Source organism: Zasmidium cellare (assembly GCF_010093935.1).
Source record: "Zasmidium cellare ATCC 36951 unplaced genomic scaffold M409scaffold_7, whole genome shotgun sequence".
NCBI lineage: Eukaryota > Fungi > Ascomycota > Dothideomycetes > Mycosphaerellales > Mycosphaerellaceae > Zasmidium > Zasmidium cellare.
The window spans coordinates 1,680-28,379 of NW_022986951.1; the positions used below are offsets into that span (position 1 = coordinate 1,680).

A 26,700-nucleotide genomic window follows, 5' to 3' on the forward strand; every position below is an offset into this window, starting at 1 on the left:
TAAGTATAGTTAAATTAATCTTAAGCGCCGGGCTTATAACCTGTTATGTAGCGGTTATTAGGCCTTCATAGATAATTAATTACGGGAGCAGGTATCTACAAGGACTGTGAATTCAGAAGATGTGGCCTTCTTGGCACTCACGTGATCCCCAGGCACAACAACATGCAGTCGCAGCATCCGTTTCGGGACTAGTGCGAATGTGATGTCATCGCTCTGTCACATGTCAACAAACTTGAACTGCAATTGCTGTTCAAAACCTAAAGCTGCCTTATTCCTTCAGAAAACAATCACCGTTCTCCTGCTTTCCAGATCAAGACGCCAGACTTCGCCCATCATGGCCGACCAACTCAAAGAGACGGCAAAGCACGAAGTCGAGCAAATCAAGAAGGTCGCCTCTGAGGGCGTGAGGTCGGGAGCATATGTCTATCCCATCAAGGCAAGTCGGAAGATCACTACTTCTTCAACACCAACTATGACAGCTAATGTTGTGTTCTAGGGCATCTTTTACCTCCTCTCCCACCGCGAACTCCGCAAACCGCTCTTCACCCGCCTCATCCCAACCCTCACCCTCGGCGCCGGCGTAACCAGTAGGTTCCCCTCGCCACCGTTCCCATATCAATTCCACTAACACCCCATCCCCCAGCTTTCATGTTTGCCTTTACCTACCTCCCCCAACTCGCAATCCTAGTCTTCACCTCCGGCCCCATCGCCGCATTGACAACAATCCTCCTCGTCCTCTCCGAATCCAGCACCCTAACCATGGTCCTCTCCAAAACGCTCCTAATCGAAGACGCCCTCATCGACACCTTCGACGCAACGCTCGTTGCCAAGGGCCACACGGCGCTCGTCGCCAAAGAACGCACCGTCAAGTCCTCTGCCATGGGCGACGCCTTCCAACGCCTGGGCGCTCTGGCGGGCAAGCCCTTTGCGAAGTTCACGCCCAAGGCTATCGTGCGGTATCTCATGTACCTCCCGCTCAACTTCATCCCCGTTGTGGGAACGGTCATGTTCGTCATCCTGCAGGGACGTCGCTACGGACCGCATGCGCACGCACGGTATTTCCAGCTGAAGGGCATGTCGAAGCCGCAGCAGCAGCGCTTTGTCGAGGAGCGGAAGGGTGCGTACACCGGGTTTGGTGTCCCGGCGGTGTTGTTGGAGATGGTGCCTGTGTTGGGCATCTTTGCGGCTTTTACGAATACTTGTGGGGCGGCGTTGTTTGCGGCGGATTTGGACAAGGGGGTGACCACCGCGGAGGGATTGAGGGAGACGGCTGAGGAGGCGACGAAGGTTGACTGAATCGTTATTCGACGGAGAGACTCAAGGTTAAGAAGCCACTTGTTTCTCCTTGGGTTTTGAGATTACCAAGCAGGCGGTGTACTTGAAGGATGATGCATCAAAGACAAGCCGAGAGAGATTACGGACGAAAATGAAGATGGAAATGAAAAACGCATTCAACCATTGATTTAATCATTGCATTGCATTTGTGGGTATCTCAGAGCCGACATGGCAACAGCCAGAAAGTCGCTTCTCGCCATTCATCCCAAAGCATCAAACATTCATCATGAAGGTGAACCTACACCCTGATAGCTGTGAGAGTGTACATGCACTCTACTGATCAGCATTCGTGTTGCAGGGACCACCTGGCATCAGATTGCATCTGTCAGGCTGACGCTTCTCGGCCTTGTTGTCAGGGGTTGCTGCAGGCTTAGAAGTGGTCGTCGAGGAGTTCGGCTTATCGCAGGCAGCGCCTGGGAAAGGAACGCAGTCAGGGCCCGGCGGAGACTTCTTGACCTTGTTGTCGGGGGATGGTGCAGGCTGTGGAGTGGTCGTCGAGGAGTTCGGCTTATCGCAGGGACCGCCTGGCATTGGATGACATTGACGCTTCTCGGGCTGGCTGTCGGGGGTCGAAGTAGTCAGAGCAGAGGTTGTCGTGGTTGACGAATGGGGCTTGTGGCACGGGAGGCCTGGGAGGAATCCGACGCACTGACGCTTCTTGTGCTTGTCGTCGTCATCGTCCTCTTCCTGCCACGGGATGATGGACTCGCCTTGAGCGTCGCGCTTGGTGGTGCCATCGTCGGCACGAGCAGCGACCTTGCGGCAGACGTTCTTGGGCATCTTCTGAGGAAAGGCCTTGCAATGAGTGTTGCAAATGTTGAAAGTCTGGGTGTGAGTGTCAGTCGAAGGCTTAAGTCTCGCAGGTCGGGTGTCATACCTGACGGTTGTGCTGCTCGCAGAGACAAGCGGCGGCGTCATTCTCGTTCATGCCGATGCAGATCGGGGTGACGGCCTGGTTGGTGGCGGTCTCCCAGCACGAGGCGCAGGCTATGAGGAAGTCAGTGGAGATTCGAGGTTGAATGTGAGGTGATGTGCGACTTACAGCGAGCGTCAGGCAGAGAAGCCTGGACGATCGGAGCTGCGAAGAGCAGCGCGAGAGATGCGACCTTCGCGGCGATGAGACCCGCCATTGCGAGTGTGGTGATGAAAGTGTGCGGATGTGGTGAGGAGAAGGTAGAGGATGTTGGGTAGGCGTAAAAGCGGTGGATAGCGTGCGAAAGTGTGACCGAGTGAGCGGATGTCGAAGGACTGCGGAGGAGGAGGACTTGAGGAGCGGCTTGAAATATGTCGCGGTGGTACGTGCGTTTTAAGCGAGCGCGGGCCGGTCACTACAGATTCCAAGCAAGGAAGGAACGAGTGAAGTTTGAAGTTGATCTGTTTCACATATTCCCAGCTGCCAGACACCACCTTCACGCGAAGTGGAATACATATTTGCTGGTTGGCGAAGGGTGGGAAGCCTCAGCGTGGGTGATTCAGTCGATATTGAATGTTGGAAGCTGGATGGCGGCGACGTTGACCTAGTGGAACGAACCGGCGAGACGAGGCAAGAAGCAGGTCTTGTGTTAGCGAACTTGCGGGTGTAGAACTGGAAGAATAGTGAAGATGGGCACCGGCCGAGTATCCCTGTGCTATAGTTGAAAAGCGAAGGAATGAGTTAGGGAAAAGCAGCACTGTCTTCCAAGCGTTGGGCGAGAAGATTTAATATGCTCGCGGAGTGGGAGCGTCGATTGAACGAACAGGAGAGGTGCCCAGGTTCAAAAACAATGGCTTTTTGCTGTGCGAGATGGGTATCACTTAAAAGAAGAGCAACTCTACCCTCCCCTCGCCTGATCCATAGCGCTCCTTCAACTCCGCCTTGTTCAGCAGCTGCACGAGTGGCACCTGCAACTCTTTCATGTCCAGAACACCACGCTTCTTCTGGTCAATGTGAGAAGCATCCATCACAATTCGCTCGAGGTGTTTTGTGGACAATGCGCCTGGAAGAAGTCAGCTGATGACCCAAGAACTCTGGTACCGGCAACTTACCATCCTCCAGCAGGTCGATCAACCGTTGCGGCGTACCCACACCGATTCCCATTCTCGTCTTTTTCGTCATCTCAGCCGCTTCTTTCAGCTTGATGTGCTTGGCGAACAGCTTCGCTACCATCGACTCCTTGGTCTGGAATTTGCGAAGAGCCCGAGCCAAGTCTGCAGCACGAAGTCCCGCGCCTGCGACGACAAGTGTATGTGGAGAGCCTGCCTCTTTCGGCGCATCTGATAGCTTGGCGCCCTTCTTCTTTATTCTCGACGGCGCGAACTTCTCGAGGAATGCTGGGAGGTTGTCGTTGGTCCGTTGTTTGTCGAAGGAGGTGGTGTCGGCGATTGCTTTGTCTGCAGTAGAAGTCAGAGGGACACGCTCTCTCACAAGATTGTATCATACGGACCAGAAATATGAATATCCTCAGCCTCCACCAGACTCAAATCTGGCTGAAATCGTCGAGTCCTCTGAGCAATGTGGTCCGCCATCAAGCGGCTGTCCATGTGTGCGATGGCATGATTGATCCCCAGTTTGGTATCCAGTGCCTCATCTTCAACATCTTGCGGCTTCTTCTTCGTCCTCTTCTTCTTCTTCGCTGCTTTCTTGTCCGCTAGCCCTTCCTCTTCATTTCCTTCTCTTTTTCTTTTTGAAGATTTCTTCGCGGCGGGCGGGGACCAATCGGACAGATCTTCGATCAAAGGAATGCCAACTTGGTCGTCGTCGGAGTCTGCCATCATTGGCATCGGTGAGATGAGGCTGTGATGTTGTCTTGAGTCGAGATGACCTTCTGCAAGTTCTGGTGAAGTCGCAAAGACCCATGAAAGGCTTAGCCAAAATTTAGTGGGGCGGTTGAAATTTCAGCCGGACGTCGTCCACCCCATCCTGGTCCATCACCTCCTTTCTGTCTACTCCTTCACAGACATCATATCAGCTTTGACTGCACACACGACTGAACATCAATGGTATCATGCAATATGCTCGACTCCGTTCGAAACCAGAAATACTGCAGCAGCTTCGAGATCGTGACAATTGCTCTACATCTGCCTCTCTAGGGACCGATCCCAGGAACATAATCTCGCACAACTACTTTGTCTTGCCCACCGTACCATGATCATGAATGTGGTTGCCAGCGACTTTCGAACCCGATAGTCAGTCCGGCGGAGAGGGCGAGCCTTGTGCAGCTCATCCACAGTGTGATGTGGAGCAACGACAGCCAGTGACCAAGTGCGAAAACTGCAGAACGGAGGCATTGTGTCCTACCTGTCCTAACCACATTCTATCTCCAAAAGTGATCACTTAGGGCCAGCGAAGATGCTCTGGCAATCTGGATGGACCTCGAGGTGAGCCAGCTCCGTCCCCGCCTTTCCAGCCACTCGGAAGCTGCTTACGGCTTGTCATTCGGGATCGTTACACAACATCAGCTTCGGATAGGGCCTCATTCCTCTGCTTAAGTATAACACGACCTCCAGATTCAGCCTTTATCATCTTCAAGTATCTGCTCTGGGCTGAGTCCTTCGAAACATCCACACCGCCAGAGACGCTCGTTTGACCATGCTGTTGCAGTTCATCATCTCTGGGTTGGGGCTGGCCTTCCTGGCTCGCGTCGTTTACGTGCTCTACTCGGAATGGAATTACCCTCTACGCGACGTCCCCGGCCCAATTGCCGCTCGCTTCACGCGATTGTGGTATTTCAATAGCATCTGGAAAGGCCAGGCACACCTGGAGAACATCTTACTCCACCGCAAGCATGCCAAACCTGGAGAGCACTATGCTCCTGTTGTCCGCTTGGGACCGAATCTGTACTCGATCACCTCGCCCGAAAAGAGTGTGTATGGTATCTCTTCAAAGATGCCCAAGAGCGATTGGTATGATGGCTGGAGGCACCCCAGTCCGGACAGATGGACCATGTTCCCAGATCGTGACATGAAGCGACATGCTGAGACGAGGAGAAAGTTCCAGTCCATGTACTCACTGTCAAGTCTACTGCATTATGAGAAGTTTTCAGATGACGTACAGGCCGTCTTTCAGAGGAGGCTGGACGAGATGGCAAACACTGGAATCACCGTCAACATGCACCATTGGCTTCAGTGCTACGCTTTCGATGTCATCGGCTGTATCACGTATGGCAGCCGGTTCGGGTTCCTCGATGAAGGAAAGGATATCGCGAATTGCATGGCCTCACTGAACTCCATGGCCTTATACTCTACCTTGGCTGGTGTGTATGCGTGGGCTCATCCATATATGTACAAAATTGCAGAGAAGCTACCAGGTTCTGGAGCCGCTGGCCGCAATTACATCATGAAGTTCGTTAGCAAACGCATGGAAGAGCGTGAGGCACAACGCAAGTCGGTCGAGAACGGAGAGAAGCCTCTCGCCGCGGACTCTGAAGACAAGACTCGTGACTTTCTGGATCTAGCCTTGGACGCGGAACATGACCCAGAGAAGGGTATGACTAGATACAACGTTTTCATGATGGGTCTTTCGAACATCATTGCCGGCAGTGACACTACGTCAACGGCTCTTAGTGGGATCCTATGGCATCTCACGTCGTATCCGGAATCACTGGCCAAGCTTAGGAAGGAGATTGACCAAGCAATTGAGGACGGGAAGATGTCCAAGGACTACATCTCTTTCAAAGAAAGCCAGAACCTGCCTTACCTACAAGCATGCATCAAGGAAGGCCTAAGAGTGTGTGGTGCAGCTGGCTTACCAATGTGGCGAGTTGTACCGAAAGGCGGCGCTGAAATCATGGGAAGATACTTCCCTGAGGGTAGTGAGATCGGCATTAACATGTGGACCGCGCATTACAACAAAGATGTCTGGGGTCCGGATGCTCTCAAGTTCAGGCCTGATAGATGGATCGAAGCGGAGAAGGATCCCGAACATTTGAAGCTGCTGGAGAGCAATTACATGCCTGTAAGTTCCACTTTACTACCCTCTTACATCAGACGGCTGACGCTCTCGTGAAAGTTCGGAAATGGCAGCAGGACCTGCATTGGGCGACATATCTCATACCTTGAGATCTCGAAAGTCGTGCCTATGATCGTTTCCAACTACGACTTTGAGCTGGCCAACCCGGCCAATGAGCTGTTCACCTACAACTACTGGTTTGTGAAGCCAATGCCTGATGCGTTCAAGGTCGTTGTACGCAAAAGGGCGTGATTTCCATACCCTTCTCGTTCCGCTCAAAGTGGAACATATTGGACTGCCATCTCTCCGGCTTTTTACAAGCACTGCGCTGCTGATTGTACTCCAAGCTGCTTAGATGGCTTAGACGTAACGAGCATGAATATTCCACTTTGAGTGGGATACCAAGGGCAGATACCACAGAAGATGCTGATCAAGCATGCATAACCATATCATCGCCAATGCGAATCGTTTCGGGTGAACGCCTTAAATCCGATCACCAGATCCCAGATCCCAGCATTCAGCCTCGAGCACTTCCGTTTGTTAGCAAGCGCTTCCTTGCCACTGCACAAAGCGACTGATATTCGCTCGACAACAGCATGCCCAAAGCCAGGTTTTGTTATCCGGTCCCATGTCTCTCAGCTATGTTCGATCCTTCACGCGCGGCATGTGACGCGGAGGGCGCGGCCTGTCCGCTCGTGAGGACTCAACTGCCGAACACACAAATAGTTGTCGATCTCCTCACTGGCTTCCAATCCAACGATCAAGTCAATAAAGCCCAAAGTACTATACTCTCCACACCATCGCAGAGATACAGACATGTCGTTCTTCGGCCCATCATCTCCACCCAAAACCCGGCTAGGACTACACCAGATCTTGTCTTCAACAGCAGCTGTCAAAGTGTCCCCTCTAGCCCTGGGAGGAATCAGCATCGGCGACTCCTGGTCATCCGTCTTCGGCAAAAATGAAGAAGCCTTCAAACTCCTCGACGCCTACTTTGAAGAAGGCGGCAACTTCATCGACACGTCGAACGTGTACAACTCCGAGGACTCAGAACGACGTATCGGAGACTGGATGCACGAACGGGATGTTCGTGATCAGATGGTCATTGCGACGAAGTACACTGCTGGATACAAGTTCTATGATCGTGAGAGACTGCCGTTCCAATCGAATTATACCGGCAACTCGGCGAAGAGTATGCATATTTCTGTGAGAGATAGTCTGAAGAAGTTGAGGACTGATTATATTGACATTCTTTTCGTCCACTGGTGGGACTTTGGTACGAGCGTGGAGGAAGTCATGAAACATCTGCACGCTCTCGTGTTGGCGAGACAGGTTCTGTATCTGGGAATCTCCGACACACCAGCCTGGGTCGTCGTCAAAGCGAATGCCTTCGCCAAAGCCAACGGCCTCACACCCTTCAGCGTCTACCAAGGCAAATGGAACGCCGCTTTCCGGGACATGGAGGCAGAGATCATTCCCATGTGTCAAGATCAGGGGATGGCGATCATGCCCTGGGCCGCGCTGGGCGGAGGACAACTACTTTCCGCGGAGCAGCGGGAGAAGCTGAAAGAAGACGGTAATGCTTCAGGACGACAGGCGAACATCACCGAGAAAAACATCCGCGTCAGCAACGCCCTCGAGAAACTCGCCACCGCCAAGAACACCACCCTCCAAGCCGTCGCCCTGGCCTACCTCATCTCCCAATCGCCATACGTCGTGCCACTCGTAGGCGTGCAGACGGTCGAGCATGTCACAGCCATGTCCGCCACGCTGGACATTCGATTGACCGACGAGGATGTCAAGTCGATTCATGAGGCGAGCCCGTTCGATCCGCTGTTTCCCATGAGCTTCTTGTTCAATTTCAGGGGCGAACAGCCGTATCATCTGGGACTGACGGAGAGGGATAATCAGCAGTATCAGATGGCGGCGAGGATTGGGGGGCCGCCGAAGCAGAGGCCTTACTGAGGGGATGATTGAGAGTTTGGTTTACGATGAGCTTTCTGTGTTGCTCTTGAATATACCGTCGTGCGACTTGGACATAGACTTCATGGCCAGTGACGTCTTCTGGAAAAGCTCAATCGATTCATTCTCTTGAGGAATATTCTCGCTCTCTGCTCCTTGGGCTGAGACGGATGGCATTGCCACTATTAATGCGGTGGGGAAGACATTGTGGGAGGTAGATAAAAGGTACAACGACTGCCACTGAACATGTACAGTCGTGGCTTGGGCAGGGGGTGGTCAAGGATACTGGTATGTTGATTCAAGGCGGAAAGAAGGTCCAGGCATTGACATTGCCCTCGAGCAGTTCATGTGAGAAAGAAGTAACTGGACACAATGCATTTGAAGTTTCGTTGTCCTTGATCGATTGAATATGATATCGCCGTTCTGTAAATCCGTCCGACGTCTTGCCAGAGCCAAGCGGCCGCAAGTCCGCGGCCAAGTCCGCGTTTTGACAAGGACAAGGACTTCACCTCTACACAAAAGCATCAGAACCATCAACAACCAGCCGCTGCTAAGCTGAGAAGGGCAGATTTCGAGCCCAGAGATACAGAAAAATCGAGAGAAAGGCCATTTGAACAAGTAAACCCCCGTCCTAGACTATTGGGGTACCTGCCTCCGCGCTCATCTCCGCGCCCGCGCCCGCCCTCCGCCAGGCCAACAATGCAAGTGTCTTCGCCTAGAGCAGATCTCAGCTGTCTAGCCTGTCGGCGTCTCAAAAGACGCTGTGATAGGAAGACACCCTGTGCTCTGTGCTCCCGCGTAGGGAGAGCATGCACCTATCCGTCACCGGAGTCAACACCGCGAGGTCCACGATCAGGTTCGAGTGATGAGACTAATATCCAAGTGACATCGCAGCCTATATGTCGCTCACAGCCGCATCCGAGACCTGGGTTACCCGCGGCCTTCTTTCTGGATTCGGTGGCGTCGAGGGGAGTTGTTCCTACGTTACGCAACTCGCTGGAATGGGAGCATGTAGGGACTGATGTACCTGGACTTACGGTCTCGGAGGCGAGGGAGATTGCCAAGGTGCATTTCGAGACGACGCATTGCTGGTTCGGGATTATCTCGAAAGTACGACTGGACAGAAGACTAGTCGACAATGGTCCCATCAATGGTGCAGACACTACAGCGATGCTCTACGCCATGCAGCTCCTCGCCGAGCCGGAGTCAAGTACTCACGAGGTCTATCAAGCCGTAAAGGCAGCATTGGCACATTGTGAAAGCTACGGACAACTGTCTCTCGAATTCCTCGCCGCCAACATCTTGATCGCCGTGCACGAACTCAGCCAAGCGATCTTCCCAGCAGCATACCTCACTGTGGCAATGTGCAGTCGTTTATGCTATAGCATGGGCTGGCACGACAAGAGAAAAGCGACCCAACTCCTCCCGAAACCAGATACGTGGATCGAAGTCGAGGAACGACGGAGGCTGTGGTGGGCAGTGCTTCTACTCGATCGCTACACACATCTTGGACTTCGGTTTCGGCCGCTGGCAACGCTTCCGATACCTTCGGATGAGATCATTCCCGCTGGAGATGAGAGCTGGGATATCGGTGAGATGGCTGTGAATCCTCTGCTCGTGATGTCAATGACTGCAGCCGCTCCTGTCGCCCCTTTTGCGAGGACTTGTCAAGCGGCGCATTTACTCGGCCGTGCTTGTCAACATGTCAATGAGCATCCTTCCGCTGAAGATGCGGATCTGCATTTTCAGGAGGCATGGCAAATCTCGAAAGCCGCACAGGCCTTGAGTACGATCATCAACGACGAATCATCAGCTAGCGAGTCTCCAGATCGTTTCTACGCTGGAAGAGCCCTGTGCTACTCGGCTCTGATGCTCTTGTACGACGTCCACTCTTGCGTGGAAGTCGACGAAGTAGAAGCCTGTGGTGGCAATCGAGGACTGCGACTAGACCTCCAACAACTGGCGATAGACGGATCAAAAGAACTGGCGTATCAAGTCCACTCCTTCGCCATGGAGTTAGAACAAGCCCACACCATTAATCGAGGTTGTCTCAGCCCGCTGGTGATGTACTGCCTGTACTCTGCCTCGGGGACGTTTGCATGGTACGTCAGGGAGTCGGGGGATGAAAAGCGTTTGCGATGTCTGAATGATTTGAGACGGGTGCTGGGCTTGCTTCAGGAGAAGTGGCAGACGGCTGGTGAGTTACATTCAGCACTAAGAAAAGAGAACATCGCTGATTTGATCGTGAGCAGCCGAGTATTTGAGCCTCCTCGAGGGGACGGAATACACGTATGAAGGCGGCTGTAATCAATGAATGTCGCTTAGCGGGTGATACGGCTGTATGAAGAGCTATCTATGTACAGGCTTGGAGGATATCTCTAGTGATTCACCGTCGAGATCACTTAGCAATTGTAGTCTCACTCACATGACACCTCATCCGGGCATCATGACTTCGAAGTACGCCTCAGTTGGAGACTGACTTCTGGAGAACTGTTGCTGACGCCCGATGGTAACCTGTCATGAACGCCAGTTGCTGCACAGGAGGGATGACAGTTTAACCCTGAGACACCATTGGCTGCTCCGCCGCTCGTCACTTGGAACGATGTCACAGCACAAGGCGCAGTTTTTATGTCACGTTTGTGGTGATGCTTGATCTAGAGCATGTGAGGAATCTGGTGCCCGTCTCACGGGTTTAGAGCTTCACAACATCTCTGAGTGAAGTGACGGTGCCCCAAGCAAACACGTACGTACGGTATATATGCAACGGAACCAACAGCCTGCGCCTGCCTGCTGGCCAGCCTGAATCTGTCACCATAGGACAGTAGTTTTGGGTGTAGGTGACATCCGTCGAAATCCAGTCATATCGACGCCCAAGGGCGTCGTTTTTCCTGCTTCCCCTGGCCACTTTGTCCTCGACATGCTGGATGAAAGCGATTGTTTGCTGGACATTCGCACCGTGATACTATCGTACAGGCGCTTCAAGCAAGGCTGTGTTGTACTGCCTAATATGATGATAAGAAGGACAGACAGATGGCGGACGCAGCATGCTGGTCTCCAGTCCGATATCCCATATCATTGTCAACATATAGTTGGCTATTCTTGAGGGCCCTGGAACTCCGGTATTCGTGTACTTGATTGCAGCATGCCTTCCTCCAAACCTCGCTTGTATGTCGCTCTGCACCCCTGTGGCACCAACATCGATGAGAAGAATAAGTACGCAAGCTCCCCTGCACACGCAATCTTCCGTACAGGCTGAAAGCTTTGGACAGATACCGCTGGAGCTTTCTGGTAGGGCCGAAGAAGGAAAGCGCGAATCCGACGCCCGGCACGCGTTTCCGCGTCAAGAACAGCCCCAGCCGATGGGTGTACGAGGAAACGCATCTCAGCAATGTTCAAATGACCAAGCAATTGCTCGCGCGGATCCTCATCGCCAAAGTCGAAGACTACGAGCGGCTGGTGTCGATCCTGCGCAATGTGCCCATTGTGCAGGGCGATCCGAGTTGGAGGTGCTGGTCGTGGATTGCCAGTGCGTTGGAGATGTTGGAGAAAGACGGTAAGGCTGTGGGAACAGCTGAACTGAATTGGGACAAGATTGAGGCGAAGGGTAGGCAGTATGTGGCGCAAAAGACGGCGAACGGGCGTTATGAGGATGGAATCAACGTCTTGGAGAAACCGAGGCCGACATGGGATTTGATTGACAACAAGGAGACGATATCGTAGCGATCTTGGTAACTTCTATATTAGCCCGTCAGATATTAAGTGAGATGTGCCGTCTAGTCAGCATTCACACTTTCAATGTAAACAGCGCGTACCTCATTTACCATTCTCCCCACCATTTTTGCCGAGTTGTCTCCATTTCTCGCTCGGCAGGAAAGCTCTCCAGGAATTGATCCAGCACATCCTGCCATGTCTTTCTCAGGAAATTTCCATGCCACGCAGAGATATACTCCCAGTAATGCACGAACGAGTACGTTGGACGGATTCAAGTCAGCGTGGGTGAAGACAGGATCCGGCCAAGATCCATCTTGCATTGTCGCCATCTTCTTAATGGCCTCCCACTCGTCTTCTGTCAGCCGCTGATGCGTTCCCGACGGGCGAAACCCCTGTCGAAGCCAGGTATGAAAGTCTTGAATTGTGTTGAACGGCCCAAACTCTGGGTAGCGGGGGATTCGACTGTCGTAGAGACTACTGCCTGTGCAGCTCTCCACTCCAGTACCCAAGAGCGGTCTTAATGCTCTCAGCTGGTCCATGATGGCTCTTAAATGCGCGAGGAGTTTACGCCGCCTCTCTTCGGACAGATCGTTCCATACTGCAGAAATCTCGTCTCCTTGGATCCTTTCCATTAAGATGCACGCTTGATCTTTGTGCGTGAACGAACAGTACACCTTGGGAATGGGGAGTGATGTATGTTCTGAGAGGTATTTCATGGTTGCTGCTTCTGTCAAGCGGACTCGAAAGCCTGTCTTGACGATGAGGTGTTTGGAGATAGGGGTACAAAGACCGTCGGATTTGTGGAAGCGTCCCAGAGTTTGGAGGGCGATCTTTGTAAACAGTCGATAGAGGAAAGTGTCGTTGATCGTTGGCGTGTTGCTGTCAGCATATTCGTATTCAGCCTTCGGCGTCGATAGTGCCCCATCTTCCACGCTGAGACGAGTCACGGCCTATCGACAGCTCCAGAAATGTTGAGTGGCAGGGAATGGGTGACTTGTCAGTCCAGGTAGGTCTTCATGGTGAACAGTCAGAGCTTGCAGGAGCGAGGGGACAAGGAAAGCCCGCCAAGTGTCGCGCCAACGCGCTCAACAATGCTTGAGTAATCTTGAATGAGGTTTCTTGAGGTTTTGTTAGCTGTCGCCAGTGTCACATGCTAACACAGTAGATGTAGAAGGGGCCATGCGCATGTCGAAAGTCCAACAGAGAGCAAGCGCTGGAAGATGCTCACGGGAACTTGTGACAAGACATCAGCACACCTGTGATACATTACACCAACACAGCCAGCGACGTCAGCAGTGTCGCCGTATGTCACATGCAATATTGTGTTGCCATCGTGTCGCTTTGTTGAAAAAATTCGACAAATAGCAGCAATCCCCGCTGGAAAGGACATGCTGTTGGACGCTCAGGTTGCCTTGCTGACCTGGTAGCAACAACAAGATTCGGAGTGTCCTTCTGTCAATCGCACAGAAATGTACTGCAGACCTGTACCGTGCACGGCGTCATGCCTCACAGCCGCGGCGACGTGGTCACTCGATGAACCCCAGCCTCCGCATTTGGCCCCGGATCCTCATCATGGAGTTGGCGTCTCACCGTTTAGACCCATGTTGGCGGACTGAGACAATGTGCTGAAGGCGTAATCCAAGCTTTGAAGGAAGACTCATTTGACCTTGGCTACCCTCCCTCTTCCACTGAAAATGGAACCATCCCCATTGCTTGTTAGCTGTCCAAGCAATCCGGAGTACTGCTCTGAGCTTGGTCGCGCTGGCAATCGGAGAGAGGATTGACGATGCCATGTGTTCCAGTTTGAGCGGAACGACGAGGGTATGCAGGAGTGTTCGAGCGCCCATCCAGCTGTATGAGCTTCGTTCGTCTTTTTGCCGTGCCGTGGCGTTCGGTCGCTCGCGAATCCTTGTGCGGCGGCGGAAAGGAGTACATTGTACATGTCTGGTTGTTTTCGCGTCATATCGGCAGGACTCCAACTTCACTTCGGCCTCATATCAGGTCTGACTTCGGAGCGTGCTTAGCATATTTCTTTCTTCCCATGTTGTTGATAAGACGAAGTCCGGCATACGAGCCGGAGGCGTTTCGATGTGGGTCTCGATGATGATGCCGCGCCAAGAGGCACAGGAGTAAGCTGGTATCGTATCGCGATTGCAACAATGAGCGCGAGGATGAACCACGCATCCTCCTCAAGTCTGGTCATCTCCCACCCCTCGCCGCCGCAAAACACTGGCAGCTGACCAGGTCGCAACAAGGCGCGAAGATAGCGGCGCAAGGCATGATACATACCTCTGACGCACGCCGGACCATGATGAGAGGGATCCTTCCGTTGGTTGCAGGTGACTATTAAAGTATATTGTCACCTCCGACTAGAGACAGGTGCACATGATACTGTCGCTTCTGCTTATTATCTTGCGCTGCGCTTCTTTCACTGCTTTATTTTCTTTGCTGTGTTCTCTCCCCGATATCTTTATCACCGACGGACGCAACGACAGCGATTACAAGATGCCTGGGCAAGAGATAGATCAAGAGAAGGCGTTGGAGGCGGCTATGCCTACCGAGCCTGAGGCTGCAGCAATAGACGGACGCGCAAAGAGACGGTTTGACTGGAAGACTATGCTCGGGAACAGAAACAGCAGGAGCGGACAACATGGCAGCAGCGGAGATACATCAGACACCGAGCCAACTCAGAAGAGCAGACCCACGAAATGGAACATGGGCATGCTCAACGACCACGAAACGGAAGAAGTCCCAGGCTCTGTGCTCCTGCTCTCCAAAGTCTCAGAATACAACGAGCCTTTAGGTCTCCAGAACGCCCCAGCGCGCACATCAGCCTCTTCTCTCCCGTCGCCATACCCTCCCTCCAGAACGAGCTCTATCCGCCGCCGCTCGACAATCGCCGACAAAAAGCTCACCGCAGATGGCCAGATTGTCCTAGAACCTCAGCCGGACGACTCGCTCAACGATCCCTTGAACTGGAAGACCTGGCGTCGAGATGCGGCGCTCTTGTCACTGGGCTTCTACTGCATGGTCGGCGGCGGCATGACACCCATCCTAGCCGCTGGGTTCAACAACGTCGCTGAAGACTTCCACACCACCGAGCCACGGGTTGCCTTGACTACGGGGCTGTATATGTTGGGTCTTGGCGTTGGGAGCGTGATCCTCTCTCCGACTGCGATCCTGTTCGGGAAACGGCCGGTCTATCTTGTGGCCTCTATCTGTTTCATTCTCACCGCGGTGTGGTGTGCTCTGTCGACCAACTTTGCGAGCTTGGTCTGTGCGAGGGTGTTCCAAGGAATTGCGGTCAGCAGCGTCGAATGTCTACCTTCTGCTACGGTTGCGGAGATCTATTTCCTGCATGAAAAAGCCTATCGTTTAGGAGTGTACACATTACTACTTTTGAGCGGAAAGAATCTGGTTCCTCTCGTCAGCGCCGCCATCATACAAAGCCTGGGATGGCGGTGGGTGTTCTGGATGGTCGCCATCGTTATCGGCTTTGCAGCGGTCTTGCTCTTCTTTTTCGTGCCAGAGACGTTCTGGGATAGGACCCCGAGACCGCATCGTCCACGGCCGAATCGATTGAATAGTGCCATAAGTGTGCATAACGTGTGGAAGTCCCTATCGAGGTCTCAGCCTGCCAGCCCAGCCTTAGAGAGGAAAGCACGGAAAGCTAGCGCCGTGGACGATATTACCAGTCCTCTCCACGAGATAAAGACAGAGAAACATGCTCACTTCCAAAACGAATCCCCGGACGAGAAGGCCGCCGAGAGAGACGACGAGAGAAAGGAGAAGGACGACACAGATGCTATCAAGATCCAGCCTCCTCCTCCATCCCAACCCGACACCAACCACGAACCCATCGCCATTGACTACTTCACGACACCCTCCCGCCTTGAAGAAACGCCCCAATCCCCCATCTCCAAAACCTCCACAGGCCACAGCGAAATCATCCCACCCCCGACCAACGCCTACACCCACCACTTCCTGCAATCACCCCCGAAGACATTCGTCCAACAACTCCGCCCCTACTCCGGCCGCCTCTCGCACTCCAACTGGTTCAAAGTCGCCCTCCGGCCCTTCATCCTCTTCGCCTACCCTTCGATCCTCTGGTCCACCCTAATCTACTCCCTCTCCATCGGCTGGCTCATCGTCATCTCCGAATCCGTAACCACAATCTACAAATCCCGCGACACCTACAACTTCACCTCGCTGCAGGCCGGGCTGATCTACATCTCGCCCTTCGTCGGCGGCGTCCTGGGGACCGCCGTCGCAGGCAAAGTGAGTGATTTAATCGTGCGCTGGATGGCGCGCCGCAATGGCGGCGTCTACGAGCCCGAATTCCGCCTCGTCATGGCCATCCCCATCGCCCTCACCACGACCATCGGCCTCATGGGCTACGGCTGGTCGGCGCAAGACCGCGACGCCTGGATCGTGCCCACCGTCTTCTTCGGCCTCATCTCCTTCGGCTGCTCGCTCGGCAGCACGACCTCCATCACCTTCGCCGTGGACTCGTACCGGCAGTACGCCGGCGAGGCGCTCGTGACGCTGAATTTCAGCAAGAATACCTTCCATGGGCTGGTGTTTTCGTTGTTTTTTAATTCGTGGTTGGATGATGAGGGGAGCAGGGATGTGTTTTTGGCGATTGGGGGCATTCAGTTGGGGTGTTGTTTGACGACGATTCCGATGTATATTTATGGGAAGAGGGCACGGATGTGGACGGTTAGGAAGAATTTGATGGAGAAGTTGTAGGGATGGGCTTGGGTTTGAAGTAATGATTGACGATTTGAATGATATCCCAGACTTTTGGGTGGATGATATGATAGATTAATACCATGATAGACTTTAGATTGTTTCGTTCTCTGCAGCATTTCTTGTGAAAGCGTATGACATTGACCAAAGACCACTAGAGTCATCGTTGCCACAACAGTGTCAAGCACCCTCATTTCCTTCCCACCTCCCCAATCATCTACGGATCACCAACCCACCCCCCATCGACCACATACGAACTCCCCGTAATTGCACCCGCATCATCACTCGCCAAAAACAAAATCGTCCTCGCCACTTCATCGGGCGTAAGAACCCTCTTCAAAGCCTGCGCATCCAACGTCTGCTGCTTATACTCGTCCGTCAAAACCTCCGCAATCTGCCTCTCGGTAGCGATACTCCCAGGCATGATGCTATTCACGCGAATGTTGTCCTTGCCGAACTCGCGGGCGTGCGTGCGGGTTAGGCCTAAGATGGCGGATTTGCAGGTCGTGTAGATGGGGAGGCCTGTCGCGGGGATCCGCCAGGTTATGGAGCCCATGTTGATGATGGAGCCCCCGCCGGCGTTCTTCATGGCGGGGACGAGGTATTGCGTGAGGAAGAATTGGTGGCGGAGGTTGACGTTTAGGTTGAAATCCCAGCTATCCTCTGTGACTTCGAACGTTCCCACGCGAGCTTTGCCAGCTGAGGAGGCGGCGTTGTTGACGAGGATGTCGACTTTGTTATCGTGATTGCGGATGATGTCGTCGGCGATCTCTTTCAGGCGGGTTAGGTCTGTGACGTCGCATTGGTGGAAGGTCGGGATGATGGTGGATTGGGAGGCGTTGGTTTTGATGTCCTCGAGGAGTTTGGTGGAGCTTGGTTCGGAGATGTCCAAAGCGATGACTTGGCTGCCTTGGTGGGCAAACATGCGGACTGCTGCTGCACCTATGCCTTCTGCGCCGCCAGTGATTACTACGACTTTGCCTTCCAGAGACGGATATGTAGCATATCTGGGCGGGGCCATCGTTGCAATAGATTGTCTGCTCCCGGATTAAATTGCTGTGCAAGCAAGCCTTCAACTGACGATCATGCGGGTGGTTAGTTGTATCGATGCTGCGACATCAAACGGCTGAACACAGGAAGAGATGTGTTCAGATGCCGCTGAACAATGCCAGACGAGCTACAGCCGGTGGAGCTTCCTGTCCGCCCTAGCATCATCGGCATCATTGGAGCCAAGTGCCTCGCGTAGAAACTGCGGAGAAGCTCGTAAATGCACGACTGCAATGGTCAGCAATTGCAAGCCATCGACGTTCCGCTCGTGAATATTGGGGTGGTATTGTAGCGTTCCAGTCCAAGATGAGGTCGAGACACGCGTGTGGAACTTTAAATAATAATGCCGGTGGAGCTCGGAAAGGGGATCGGTTTCGCTTCATTGGCGTTGCAATGATCGAGTTGCAATCAACATGGGGTATCTTCAGGTCGTATTGTACAGTCGTAGCGTCACATTCGTGGTTCGAGGCGAATACCGTCCGCCCTCATTAAACCTCCAGCATGGCCTTCAAGCTGGACTCAACGCCACGCAACCATCTGCCCTCCTCTTCCAATTCGTCCGCAGTACCGCCATGCTCTCGTCTCCTCTTCGCCTCTTGCGCCTCCTCGACAGCCTTAATCTTCCGCATCTGGATCGGAGCCAGCTCGTCTTGCAATCTCACGACTTCAGCCTTCTTGGCTGGTAACGCCGCTGTCAGCTTCTCAATCTCCATCTCGACATTCCGCAGCTCCCGTTCACGATCATTCAGCAGGTCTCGTGTAGGCTGTAGGGGCATGCGCATTTCCGGATCCGAGGCTTCGGGCTCTTGACGTTGGCGGAGCGATTCGATTGTGGTCTCCAGATACGTGATCTCTGCGGGCAGGGCATCAAGCTGTGATGTTTGTAGTTGGATCTGCTCGTATCCTTTACAATGTCAGCACAATTCACACAAAAATTTTCGGCACTATACTCACTCTTCGCAAGTTGCCGTCCCTGCTCTTCCAATGCGCTGATGATCTCCCTGACTTCCTCCTTCTTTTGCTTCAACGCCGCCTTTTCTCCTCGTAGTCGCTCCTCCAGCTCCGCATTCTCCGCTGCTGTCACGAAGTCTGGCTGCTCGGCCGTCACAGCTCGTAGAAAGCGCTCCTTCGTCACCTGTTCGACGTACGAGAATCGCAGTTTGGAGAAGAGCTCTTGATAATGCGTGAGGTCTGCCGCGAGCGAAGCGGGCGTCTGGCTGATTTTATCTGCGTTGGAGTAACGCTTCGAGGGCGAGCGGTGGTTCTGCGACGCGACATTGAGGATGGGCTCGGATATGCTCAGGATGGAGAGATCGTGCAGTGCCGGTTCTTGGAGACGCGCCAAGGCCGTCTGAGGGTCCATGGTGACTTTCCAAAGGTGATTCTGGTGATATTATTCTCCCTTTTTAGCTCGAGATGCACTCTGGTAGTCTTTGTCTGTTGTGGTGATGGTAAAGAGTTTGATAGCAACCAGTGTTGATTTGTTTACTTTGCGGCACGTGGCAATCGCCGCCCCCGCGTTTCGGCCCCCACTCCCGCTCAACCCCTGCCAACCATGTCATCGGCATGTGAAAGTCTGTCGCTCTCTCGACAAACACAACAATGCCACTCGAGGAACCGATCACAGACGACTACGTGGCCGAAGTCCTTAGGCGAGACGCACAACGCAAAGATCAAAGTCGCTATCTGTCAGCCGGGCTGGGCTCGCTGCTGGGCTCCTCGAGACCGCGAAGCAATGCGCCAAAGCCGAACACAAGATTCTTGAGGAATATAGTCAAAGAAGCCGACAGTCATAATGCTGCTGTTCGAAGGAAAGAGGAGGAGGAATCGAAAGAGCGCCTGCGTGGATTGAAGCGGGATCGAAGTGGTCGAGCGAAGGAGCAGCCGGATCTCGAAACCGGTAGAGATACGGCACGCCGGCGAGACACAGAACGGCTGCATGGCACAGAGCGACGACACGAAGCAGAAGGACGAAAGCATAGATCAAAGTCCCGGTCGAGGTCACCAAAGAGAGAAGGACACAGTCACAGATCTCACAGAGATTCTCGTCATCGACGAAGGTCGACAGACAGAGACTCTCACCACAGACGAAGATCAAAAGAAAGAGGCTCCCATCATAGACGCCGTTCATCCCCACATGACGATGAATCAGAATCGGATCCACTAGAAACCGCAATAGGCCCTAAGCCACCGCCCAAAATCAAGACCCGAGGACGAGGCGCAGATAGCAGCTCCGCCATGGACTCCCGTTTTGACCCAAACTACGACCCCAAAATGGATGTGGGCTTGGAACAGGACGAAGACGGCGATGACTGGGATATGGCGCTGGAGGCTTTGCGAGATCGTGCTAAATGGAGGAAATCTGGGCCAGATCGCTTGCGCGCGGCGGGCTTCACAGATGATGAGGTGGCGAATTGGGAGAAGGGTGGTAGTGGGAGAGATGATGGAGAGAAGGACATCAGCGATGTTAGGTGGAACAAGAAGGGTGAGGGGAGGGAGTGGGATCGAGGGAAGACCATGGATGGAGGCAGAGTTGATGTCAAGGCTGAGTGGGGCAGATTGAAAGATTGAGGGTGTGCTGCAAGTCATAGCTACATCCTCATCTGCTGGTGGACGATGCTGACACATACTCTCCACGTCCAGATGAGTTTTACTAAGGCTGGCTTATTCTTCATATATCTTTATTGAAGCTCGCTCTCCGGCCTATCAGCCCTGCCAAGTCCTCTGGGCTGGCGCTGTAATAAGATGCAAATGCGAGATACCCCAATCCCCACCATGATGATCCTTTAGGAATGGGAGCTGCGACCGCCGCAAAGACGTACGATGGTTCCACAACAGCCATAGCCGCCTCAACACCCACTTCAATTTCAACCACCACATACTAAAGCTCGTGCGAACCAAAAATTCAAGAAGACATGGCGCCTCCTTTACCAGTCCTCTTCATGGTGCACGCCGAATACGGACAAGCCAACGTCGTCCTCGCAGTGGCCCAATCCCTCGCCCGCGACGCTGACTTCCACATCACAATCGCCAGCTTCGCAAAGCTAGGATCCCGAATCAAAGAGATCAACGAGGGCAACAAAGCCATCGCCAGACCTATCGAATTCCGTTCCATCCCGGGAATCGCAATGGAAGATCTCGCCGCACGCCAAAACCGCAAGAATCCAGAATCGCCGTACGCTCATCCGCCGGGGTTCTTCAATGCTCCTGCGAGTTATAATAATCTCGAGCGCTCTGCGTTTGCGTGGTGGCCGAGTGAGTATATTGAGATTGTGAATCACTGCCGGAAGATCATTCAGGATGTCAAGCCGGCGGCGCTGGTTCTTGATCTTGCTTTCTTCCATGCGCAGGATGCGGCGAGGGACTTGAAGTTGGACTATATCACCATCTCGCCTAGTTCGGCGAAGGAGTTGGTCGCTGGTGTTCTCCCCGGGGCGCCGTTGTTCTGGAAGTGGCCTGTGTGAGTGTGAATGGCTTTGTGATTTAGGGGTTTGCTGACAACGTGTCCAGTATGTCCTCTGGATACACCTATCCATTGACTTTGTTTGAGACGTTGAAGAACATCGTGCTGGCTGTTCTGTTCATCTATACCCTTCTACGTGGGCCTCATCTGAAGGAGATGGCCAAGGTATCGACTTTCTACTCAGCAGTCCCAGTCCATGCGTACTAACAACTCCTTAGGCTCGGAAGGACGCAAAACTGGAGCACACGTTCCCTCTACTAGAACCATACCGTAAAGAAGGCCGCTATCTTCTTTCATTCACGCCCGAAGCCGACTACGATGGTCTTGACCCAATACCGCCAAATGTTGTGATATCAGGACCCATCACCCTGCCACCACTCAGACCTGTAGCCGATGCCGACGCAACCTTGCTACGCTGGCTACAACAACGTCCAACAGTGCTGATCAACCTCGGAACACACTTCGCAGCTGACAAAGAAGCCTCATTCGAACTGGCCAAGGGGATCAAGACTGTGTTGGAGTCCCGAGACGATGTGCAAGTCCTCTGGAAACTCAAATACGACTGGTCCAGCGACACCCGCATGAAACCTCTCCTCGAGACTTTCGTGAAAGCAGAGCGATTACGCATCCTCCCTTGGCTGGTCGCGGAACCGTCCAGTCTCCTGGAGACAGGCAACTTCGTCTGCGCAGTGCACCACGGAGGCGCGAACTCTTACTACGAAGCTTGCAAAGCCGGCGTCCCACAGCTTGTTCTACCAGTCTGGTGGGACACGTACGAGTATGCGGAGCGGGCGAGGTATCTCGGGATTGGGCTTGTTGGCAACGTTGGTGTGGCGCCAGGGGTGGAAGGCAGACAGTTTAGTGCTAAACTGTTACATATATTGGGGAGTGCAAAGACTACGGAGAGAGCTATTGCGATCAAGGAGGCGTGCCAACGAAGAGGTGAAGGGAGAGATATTGCTGCTGCGGAGGTCGCTAAGTGGGCGCGAGGTGGGAAGACCAAGCTTGTGGATGCAAATACAGCAGCGTGAGTCTGCGATATAGCTGCCATATTCCAGCCATAGACAGCATGAATGACAGCTTTTCATAGACTATACCTGAATCGAGGATGACAATCGCACAACTCCTCGAAAGATGCCCCAACGCCAGGCACAAGGGTAATTTAAGCTGGATATTGACACGTCCAGCATCACCCTCTGCATATCCCGGGGCAAGCTTGTTGGTTTACAACGCTGACGTTGGAAAAGTTGATGTAGACGTTGATCACCAACGACTTGGCTATGGTTGTTGACATCGCACACTGAATTCGGGTCACTGGTGATTATATGATCACCAACACTCTGACCCACACTTTCCATTATATAGTAGAGGCTGCAGTAAGTATGGGACCCAATTCATCCCGTATATCAAAACGATGTTGAAGCTCCTCTGCGCTGCTCTCTGTGCAGTATCATCAGCAAGTGCCACATGCTTGGGCGGGCATTGCTTTCCGTCCCAGGAGCAATTGAAAGCCTTCAACCGAACCGTTCACGGCAGGTTGATTGCACAAAGACCCATCGCTACAGCGTGCTACTCTACCAGCGATCATCAGTTCAATCAGACTGCTTGCCACGATATCCGTGCCAACTTCTTCAATGACGAAGTACCCGCGCCTCGAGCCCCTTTTGAAAGATTTTGCTAATATCGAATGACAGTGGCGTGCCTCTCACTCATCCACCTATCAACAACGCAATTGGGAGGACTGCTCTTTTGATGCGTCTCCTGCCTGCCCTCTTCCTTCGACAGACCTTACGTACGATACACATACCTGCGAGCAGGGCAACATTCCGCTCTATGCAGTCGCTGCCGAAACGGCATCTGATATCAGCACTTCCGTTCGCTTCGCCACCGATCACAATCTGCGGATCATCGTCAAAAACACGGGTCATGATTATCAAGGTCGTAGCTCAGGTCAGGGTGGTTTTGCGATATGGACGGCTGGCTTGAGGAGTATCTCTCGGGAAAGACGCTTCACTCCTAAAGGATGTGGAAGCGGCCAAACGCAAGACGCTGTCCGTCTTGGCGCCGGCGTACATTGGAAAGAAGCATATGCGTTCGCAGAAAAGGAGAAAATGACTCTCGTAGGTGGTGACCTACAAAACGTCGGCGCTGCAGGAGGTTGGCTTTTGGGCGGTGGGCATGGGTTTCTGACTCCCAAGCTAGGGCTTGGTGTGGACAATGTGAGTCGAGGATGCTCCCAACATATATTGATGCTGATCTGAGAAGCTCCTTGAGATGGACATCGTCACCATTGACGGGAAGCTTCGAACAATCAGCGAATGTGCCGAGCCTGATCTCTTCTGGGCCGTGAGAGGCGGAGGAGGAGGCACATTTGGAGTGACGGTGTCCGTGACATACAAAGCACATCCTATACAGCCTATCAGTGCCGTCTTTGCAACGAGTATCGGTGTGGACTTGCAAGGCAATGACGGGTTGAGACTGTTCGAAAGCTTCGCCAACATAACCGGACCCATGGGCGAGCATGGTTTGGGAGGGACGATCTTGTCTCAAGGTCCTGCGACAGTGTTTGGGGTGATTGGTGCGACAACGGATATGGACTTGGTGCAGAGAAGTATGTCTGAAGTATTTACATCCTGGTCGCTGCTGATCGTACGTGAAGTCGCCAGGCCTTTCACGGAATTTGTTCGAACTCTGCCCAGCGTACAGAAAGCAGATGCGGACGGAAGGGAAGGAACATTGTCGAAGCCAGGCTACCTTTCGTGCCCTGTACGATACTGACACGCTTTGCCGACCTTTGCTAACGTCTCGACAGTCATTCCTCCCCTTTCTGAACACTGTACTGCCAAACCCGTATCCAGCAGGATACGCCTCCACGGTCTCCTCACGCCTCATTCCGACCTCATACTTCAATTCAGCTGAACGAAGTGCCACTGTAGCGAAAGCAACACACGACGCAATGAGAAAGAACTTGGAAGTCGGTACATCCGCGCAGTTCCACATCTTTGCAAACTCGCCATCGAAGAGGCACACTGGGAGCAAGACAAGCGTGACGCCGGTGTGGTATGATAGCCTTTGGCATGTGTACCTCGGTCAGCGGTGGGACGAAAGTGTTGGAGTTGATGGGAAGGCTGTGACGAGGAATGTATTTGACGCAATGCAAGTTTTGAGGGATGCGGTGCCGGATGGGGCTGCTTATCAGAATGAGGTGAGTAACTTGTCACGGGTGAAGGTTGCCCAAGCTGATGTGTACTAAGGCCGACGTCTACGAGCCTGATCATCAGCGTGCGTTCTGGGGCGAGAACTATGCGAGGCTGGTGAGGGTTAAGAGGAAGTATGACCCACGCAATCACTTCCAGGTCTGGCATGGAGTTGGTAGTGACCAAGGTCGAGATGATCTATGGAAGTGCTGGAATGTAGATTGGCATGCGTCTAGTTGGTGAATATATCGACGGGGACGCTGCTGCCACTCGCCACGCAGAAGTTTCACGGTGCAGCATTTGATCGATATGAATCCGATTGTAGAGCTGAGCTTTGGGTGTTCGTAGTCTGAAAGCAATCTCCGTTGTGGCAGATCGAGTTGTCAGAGCAAAGCGCGAATCGAGAGGACAATGATATCTCCTCGTTGATCAGCTTCATTGTCGGTTACAAGGCGATGTTCTAGGTCAATGTGTTCATATCAAGGGCCAAGACACAACCGACAGGTATCATTCGCACCATTCTGTGAGCTTCAGCAGCGTTCAACTATGACTCACAGGGAAAGATCGAACCTAACTCATCCTTCTCTGTGCCACGTCAATCAGCTGTAGCCTTGAGCTGTGACCCCCACATTATTAAGGCAGTTCAATGGAGAGATGAAGTGCATAGGAACGACCACCTTCCATTTGAACAAAACGTCTAACGTTAAGCATTGTCAGAATGACTGCTCAGAAATGCTGCCTCAGCGGCTTCGAATGGTCCGGCGAGCCACAAGGCGAGGTCATCCCCTTTCCAACTACTTCCAATCAAGCCTACAAAACAGGCTCAAGCTCGGACGTGGCAATCCTCTTCGTGCATGACCTCGTGGGCTGGAAATACCGCAATGCGAGACTCTTGGCAGATCATTATGCTCGTGAGGTGGGAGCGACTGTGTATCTGCCAGATTTGTAAGTTATCTCGTGTTGGTTGGCTTTTTGTAGATGCTTATTGGTATTTTAGTTTGAATGGAGAAGAACTGGATTTGAGAGCCCTGAAAATGGAACCACATGAGTGGGCACCTAACGGAATTGATGTGGCTGGATGCGTGCAGAGAAACAGCAGGGAGATCCGAGAGCCAGAGATCTTCGCTTGTGCGAGGAAGTTGAGGAGTGAATACAAGAAGGTCGGGGCTGTTGGGTTCTGTTGGGGTGGTAAGAGGATAGGCATCTCATTCAGATTAAAAACTAACGACTACTCAGGTTGGGCCGTCTTCCGCCTCGGAGCCAAAGGCAACAACTTGGTGGACTGCGTGATCGCCGGTCATCCAAGTATCCTGAAGAAGGAAGACATCGATAATGTTGACGTCCCAGTCCAATTGCTGGCACCGGAGCACGATCCACCGTTCTCACCCGAGTTGAAAGACCATTTCTGGCGCGTCACGCAAGCTCGAGGCGATTTGGCATTTGACTATCAGCACTTTGCCGGTATGGCGCACGGCGCTCTAGTCAGGGGCGACGAGGAGAAGCCTGGAGAGCAGAGGGCAATGACGAGGGCGAAGAATGCGGCTGTTGGATGGTTTGCGGAGTGGTTACACACAGAGTAGACTAGCAGGCTGCCTCTACAAGTGGTGTTGGTTCTTCTTCTCCAAATCCTCGCTTGTGCGGCGAAGGAGTCGATGAAAAAGATTTGACAATATAATGCTCAAGCCTCTCAAAGGCGAGCCGATATTATGCAGCTTCCTCGACCAACGAACCCGTCGCCTTTGTCGTAGGAAGCTGATGTTGATTATGCGCACAGCGCTCTGTCCACCAGCCTGTCCCCGATAATGTACAGAGCTCAACCTCTCAAGGGAGCCGGAAGACTTCTCGACCAACGAACCCGTCGCTTTTGTCGAAAAGACCCTCATGCCAGCATTATGCGCCCCTGGCGCCGACTGTGCTTCCCTACCAACGGACCCGCCGCCTCTGTCGTAGATAGCTTCGTCCAGTATGAGCTCCAGGCGCTGGCTCTTCTGACCAACGGACCCGCCGCCTTTGTCGTGAAAAGCCCTTTGCTGGTGTCAAGTCCTCCAATGCGCCGCTCATGCTTCCCGACCAACGGACCCGCCGCCTCTGTCGTAGATAACTTCGTCCAGTATGCGATCCAGTCGCTGGCTCTCTCGACCAACGGACCCCCCGCCTCTGTCGTACAAAGCTTCATTAATTATGCGCTCCAGGCGTTGTCATTCCCCGACCAACGGTCCCGCCGCCTCTGTCATGGAAAGCCCGTAGTGCCCATTATGCGCTCCAGGCGCCCCGCATGTTGTGCATTGCTCCAGTTGTGTGCCGGGATG

At 53.2% G+C, this 26,700-nt stretch overlaps 13 protein-coding genes across 13 annotated transcripts; 9 read left to right on the forward strand and 4 right to left on the reverse strand.

Moving 5' to 3' along the window:
- Nucleotides 1-334: 334 nt before the first annotated feature.
- M409DRAFT_64099 (uncharacterized protein) lies at nucleotides 335-1,296 on the forward strand (the record flags this gene model as incomplete). Its single annotated transcript, XM_033815916.1, has 3 exons — nucleotides 335-436; nucleotides 497-587; nucleotides 644-1,296. The coding sequence occupies 3 exons, from the start codon at nucleotides 335-337 to the stop codon at nucleotides 1,294-1,296; spliced, it is 846 nt and encodes a 281-aa protein (XP_033671203.1).
- Nucleotides 1,297-1,608: 312 nt separating this feature from the next.
- On the reverse strand, nucleotides 1,609-2,465 carry M409DRAFT_19137 (uncharacterized protein; the record flags this gene model as incomplete). Its single annotated transcript, XM_033804802.1, has 3 exons — nucleotides 1,609-2,160; nucleotides 2,213-2,322; nucleotides 2,378-2,465. 3 exons carry the CDS (start codon nucleotides 2,463-2,465, stop codon nucleotides 1,609-1,611), a joined length of 750 nt encoding a protein of 249 aa, XP_033671204.1.
- Nucleotides 2,466-3,129: 664 nt separating this feature from the next.
- On the reverse strand, nucleotides 3,130-4,086 carry M409DRAFT_19138 (uncharacterized protein; the record flags this gene model as incomplete). The annotated part of the gene is made up of 3 exons (XM_033804803.1): nucleotides 3,130-3,311; nucleotides 3,361-3,705; nucleotides 3,759-4,086. 3 exons carry the CDS (start codon nucleotides 4,084-4,086, stop codon nucleotides 3,130-3,132), a joined length of 855 nt encoding a protein of 284 aa, XP_033671205.1.
- A 373-nt stretch (nucleotides 4,087-4,459) lies between these two features.
- M409DRAFT_64101 (uncharacterized protein) lies at nucleotides 4,460-6,514 on the forward strand (the record flags this gene model as incomplete). Its single annotated transcript, XM_033815917.1, has 3 exons — nucleotides 4,460-4,471; nucleotides 4,916-6,268; nucleotides 6,323-6,514. The coding sequence occupies 3 exons, from the start codon at nucleotides 4,460-4,462 to the stop codon at nucleotides 6,512-6,514; spliced, it is 1,557 nt and encodes a 518-aa protein (XP_033671206.1).
- A 564-nt stretch (nucleotides 6,515-7,078) lies between these two features.
- Nucleotides 7,079-8,227, forward strand: M409DRAFT_64103 (uncharacterized protein; the record flags this gene model as incomplete). The annotated part of the gene is made up of 1 exon (XM_033815918.1): nucleotides 7,079-8,227. The coding sequence occupies one exon, from the start codon at nucleotides 7,079-7,081 to the stop codon at nucleotides 8,225-8,227; it is 1,149 nt and encodes a 382-aa protein (XP_033671207.1).
- Nucleotides 8,228-8,923: 696 nt separating this feature from the next.
- M409DRAFT_51378 (uncharacterized protein) lies at nucleotides 8,924-10,519 on the forward strand (the record flags this gene model as incomplete). Its single annotated transcript, XM_033811787.1, has 1 exon — nucleotides 8,924-10,519. The coding sequence occupies one exon, from the start codon at nucleotides 8,924-8,926 to the stop codon at nucleotides 10,517-10,519; it is 1,596 nt and encodes a 531-aa protein (XP_033671208.1).
- An 847-nt stretch (nucleotides 10,520-11,366) lies between these two features.
- M409DRAFT_19142 (uncharacterized protein) lies at nucleotides 11,367-11,944 on the forward strand (the record flags this gene model as incomplete). Its single annotated transcript, XM_033804804.1, has 2 exons — nucleotides 11,367-11,437; nucleotides 11,494-11,944. 2 exons carry the CDS (start codon nucleotides 11,367-11,369, stop codon nucleotides 11,942-11,944), a joined length of 522 nt encoding a protein of 173 aa, XP_033671209.1.
- A 2,541-nt stretch (nucleotides 11,945-14,485) lies between these two features.
- M409DRAFT_64105 (uncharacterized protein) lies at nucleotides 14,486-16,684 on the forward strand (the record flags this gene model as incomplete). The annotated part of the gene is made up of 1 exon (XM_033815919.1): nucleotides 14,486-16,684. The coding sequence occupies one exon, from the start codon at nucleotides 14,486-14,488 to the stop codon at nucleotides 16,682-16,684; it is 2,199 nt and encodes a 732-aa protein (XP_033671210.1).
- A 217-nt stretch (nucleotides 16,685-16,901) lies between these two features.
- M409DRAFT_64106 (uncharacterized protein) lies at nucleotides 16,902-17,705 on the reverse strand (the record flags this gene model as incomplete). Its single annotated transcript, XM_033815920.1, has 1 exon — nucleotides 16,902-17,705. One exon carries the CDS (start codon nucleotides 17,703-17,705, stop codon nucleotides 16,902-16,904), a length of 804 nt encoding a protein of 267 aa, XP_033671211.1.
- Nucleotides 17,706-18,219: 514 nt separating this feature from the next.
- On the reverse strand, nucleotides 18,220-19,094 carry M409DRAFT_19145 (uncharacterized protein; the record flags this gene model as incomplete). The annotated part of the gene is made up of 2 exons (XM_033804805.1): nucleotides 18,220-18,635; nucleotides 18,686-19,094. The coding sequence occupies 2 exons, from the start codon at nucleotides 19,092-19,094 to the stop codon at nucleotides 18,220-18,222; spliced, it is 825 nt and encodes a 274-aa protein (XP_033671212.1).
- Nucleotides 19,095-19,333: 239 nt separating this feature from the next.
- M409DRAFT_19146 (uncharacterized protein) lies at nucleotides 19,334-20,302 on the forward strand (the record flags this gene model as incomplete). Its single annotated transcript, XM_033804806.1, has 2 exons — nucleotides 19,334-19,631; nucleotides 19,911-20,302. 2 exons carry the CDS (start codon nucleotides 19,334-19,336, stop codon nucleotides 20,300-20,302), a joined length of 690 nt encoding a protein of 229 aa, XP_033671213.1.
- Nucleotides 20,303-22,608: 2,306 nt separating this feature from the next.
- M409DRAFT_35904 (uncharacterized protein) lies at nucleotides 22,609-24,634 on the forward strand (the record flags this gene model as incomplete). Its single annotated transcript, XM_033810468.1, has 5 exons — nucleotides 22,609-22,836; nucleotides 22,889-23,413; nucleotides 23,460-23,894; nucleotides 24,007-24,399; nucleotides 24,449-24,634. 5 exons carry the CDS (start codon nucleotides 22,609-22,611, stop codon nucleotides 24,632-24,634), a joined length of 1,767 nt encoding a protein of 588 aa, XP_033671214.1.
- A 475-nt stretch (nucleotides 24,635-25,109) lies between these two features.
- On the forward strand, nucleotides 25,110-25,971 carry M409DRAFT_64109 (uncharacterized protein; the record flags this gene model as incomplete). The annotated part of the gene is made up of 3 exons (XM_033815921.1): nucleotides 25,110-25,336; nucleotides 25,482-25,579; nucleotides 25,628-25,971. The coding sequence occupies 3 exons, from the start codon at nucleotides 25,110-25,112 to the stop codon at nucleotides 25,969-25,971; spliced, it is 669 nt and encodes a 222-aa protein (XP_033671215.1).
- Between the last annotated feature and the right edge of the window lie 729 nt (nucleotides 25,972-26,700).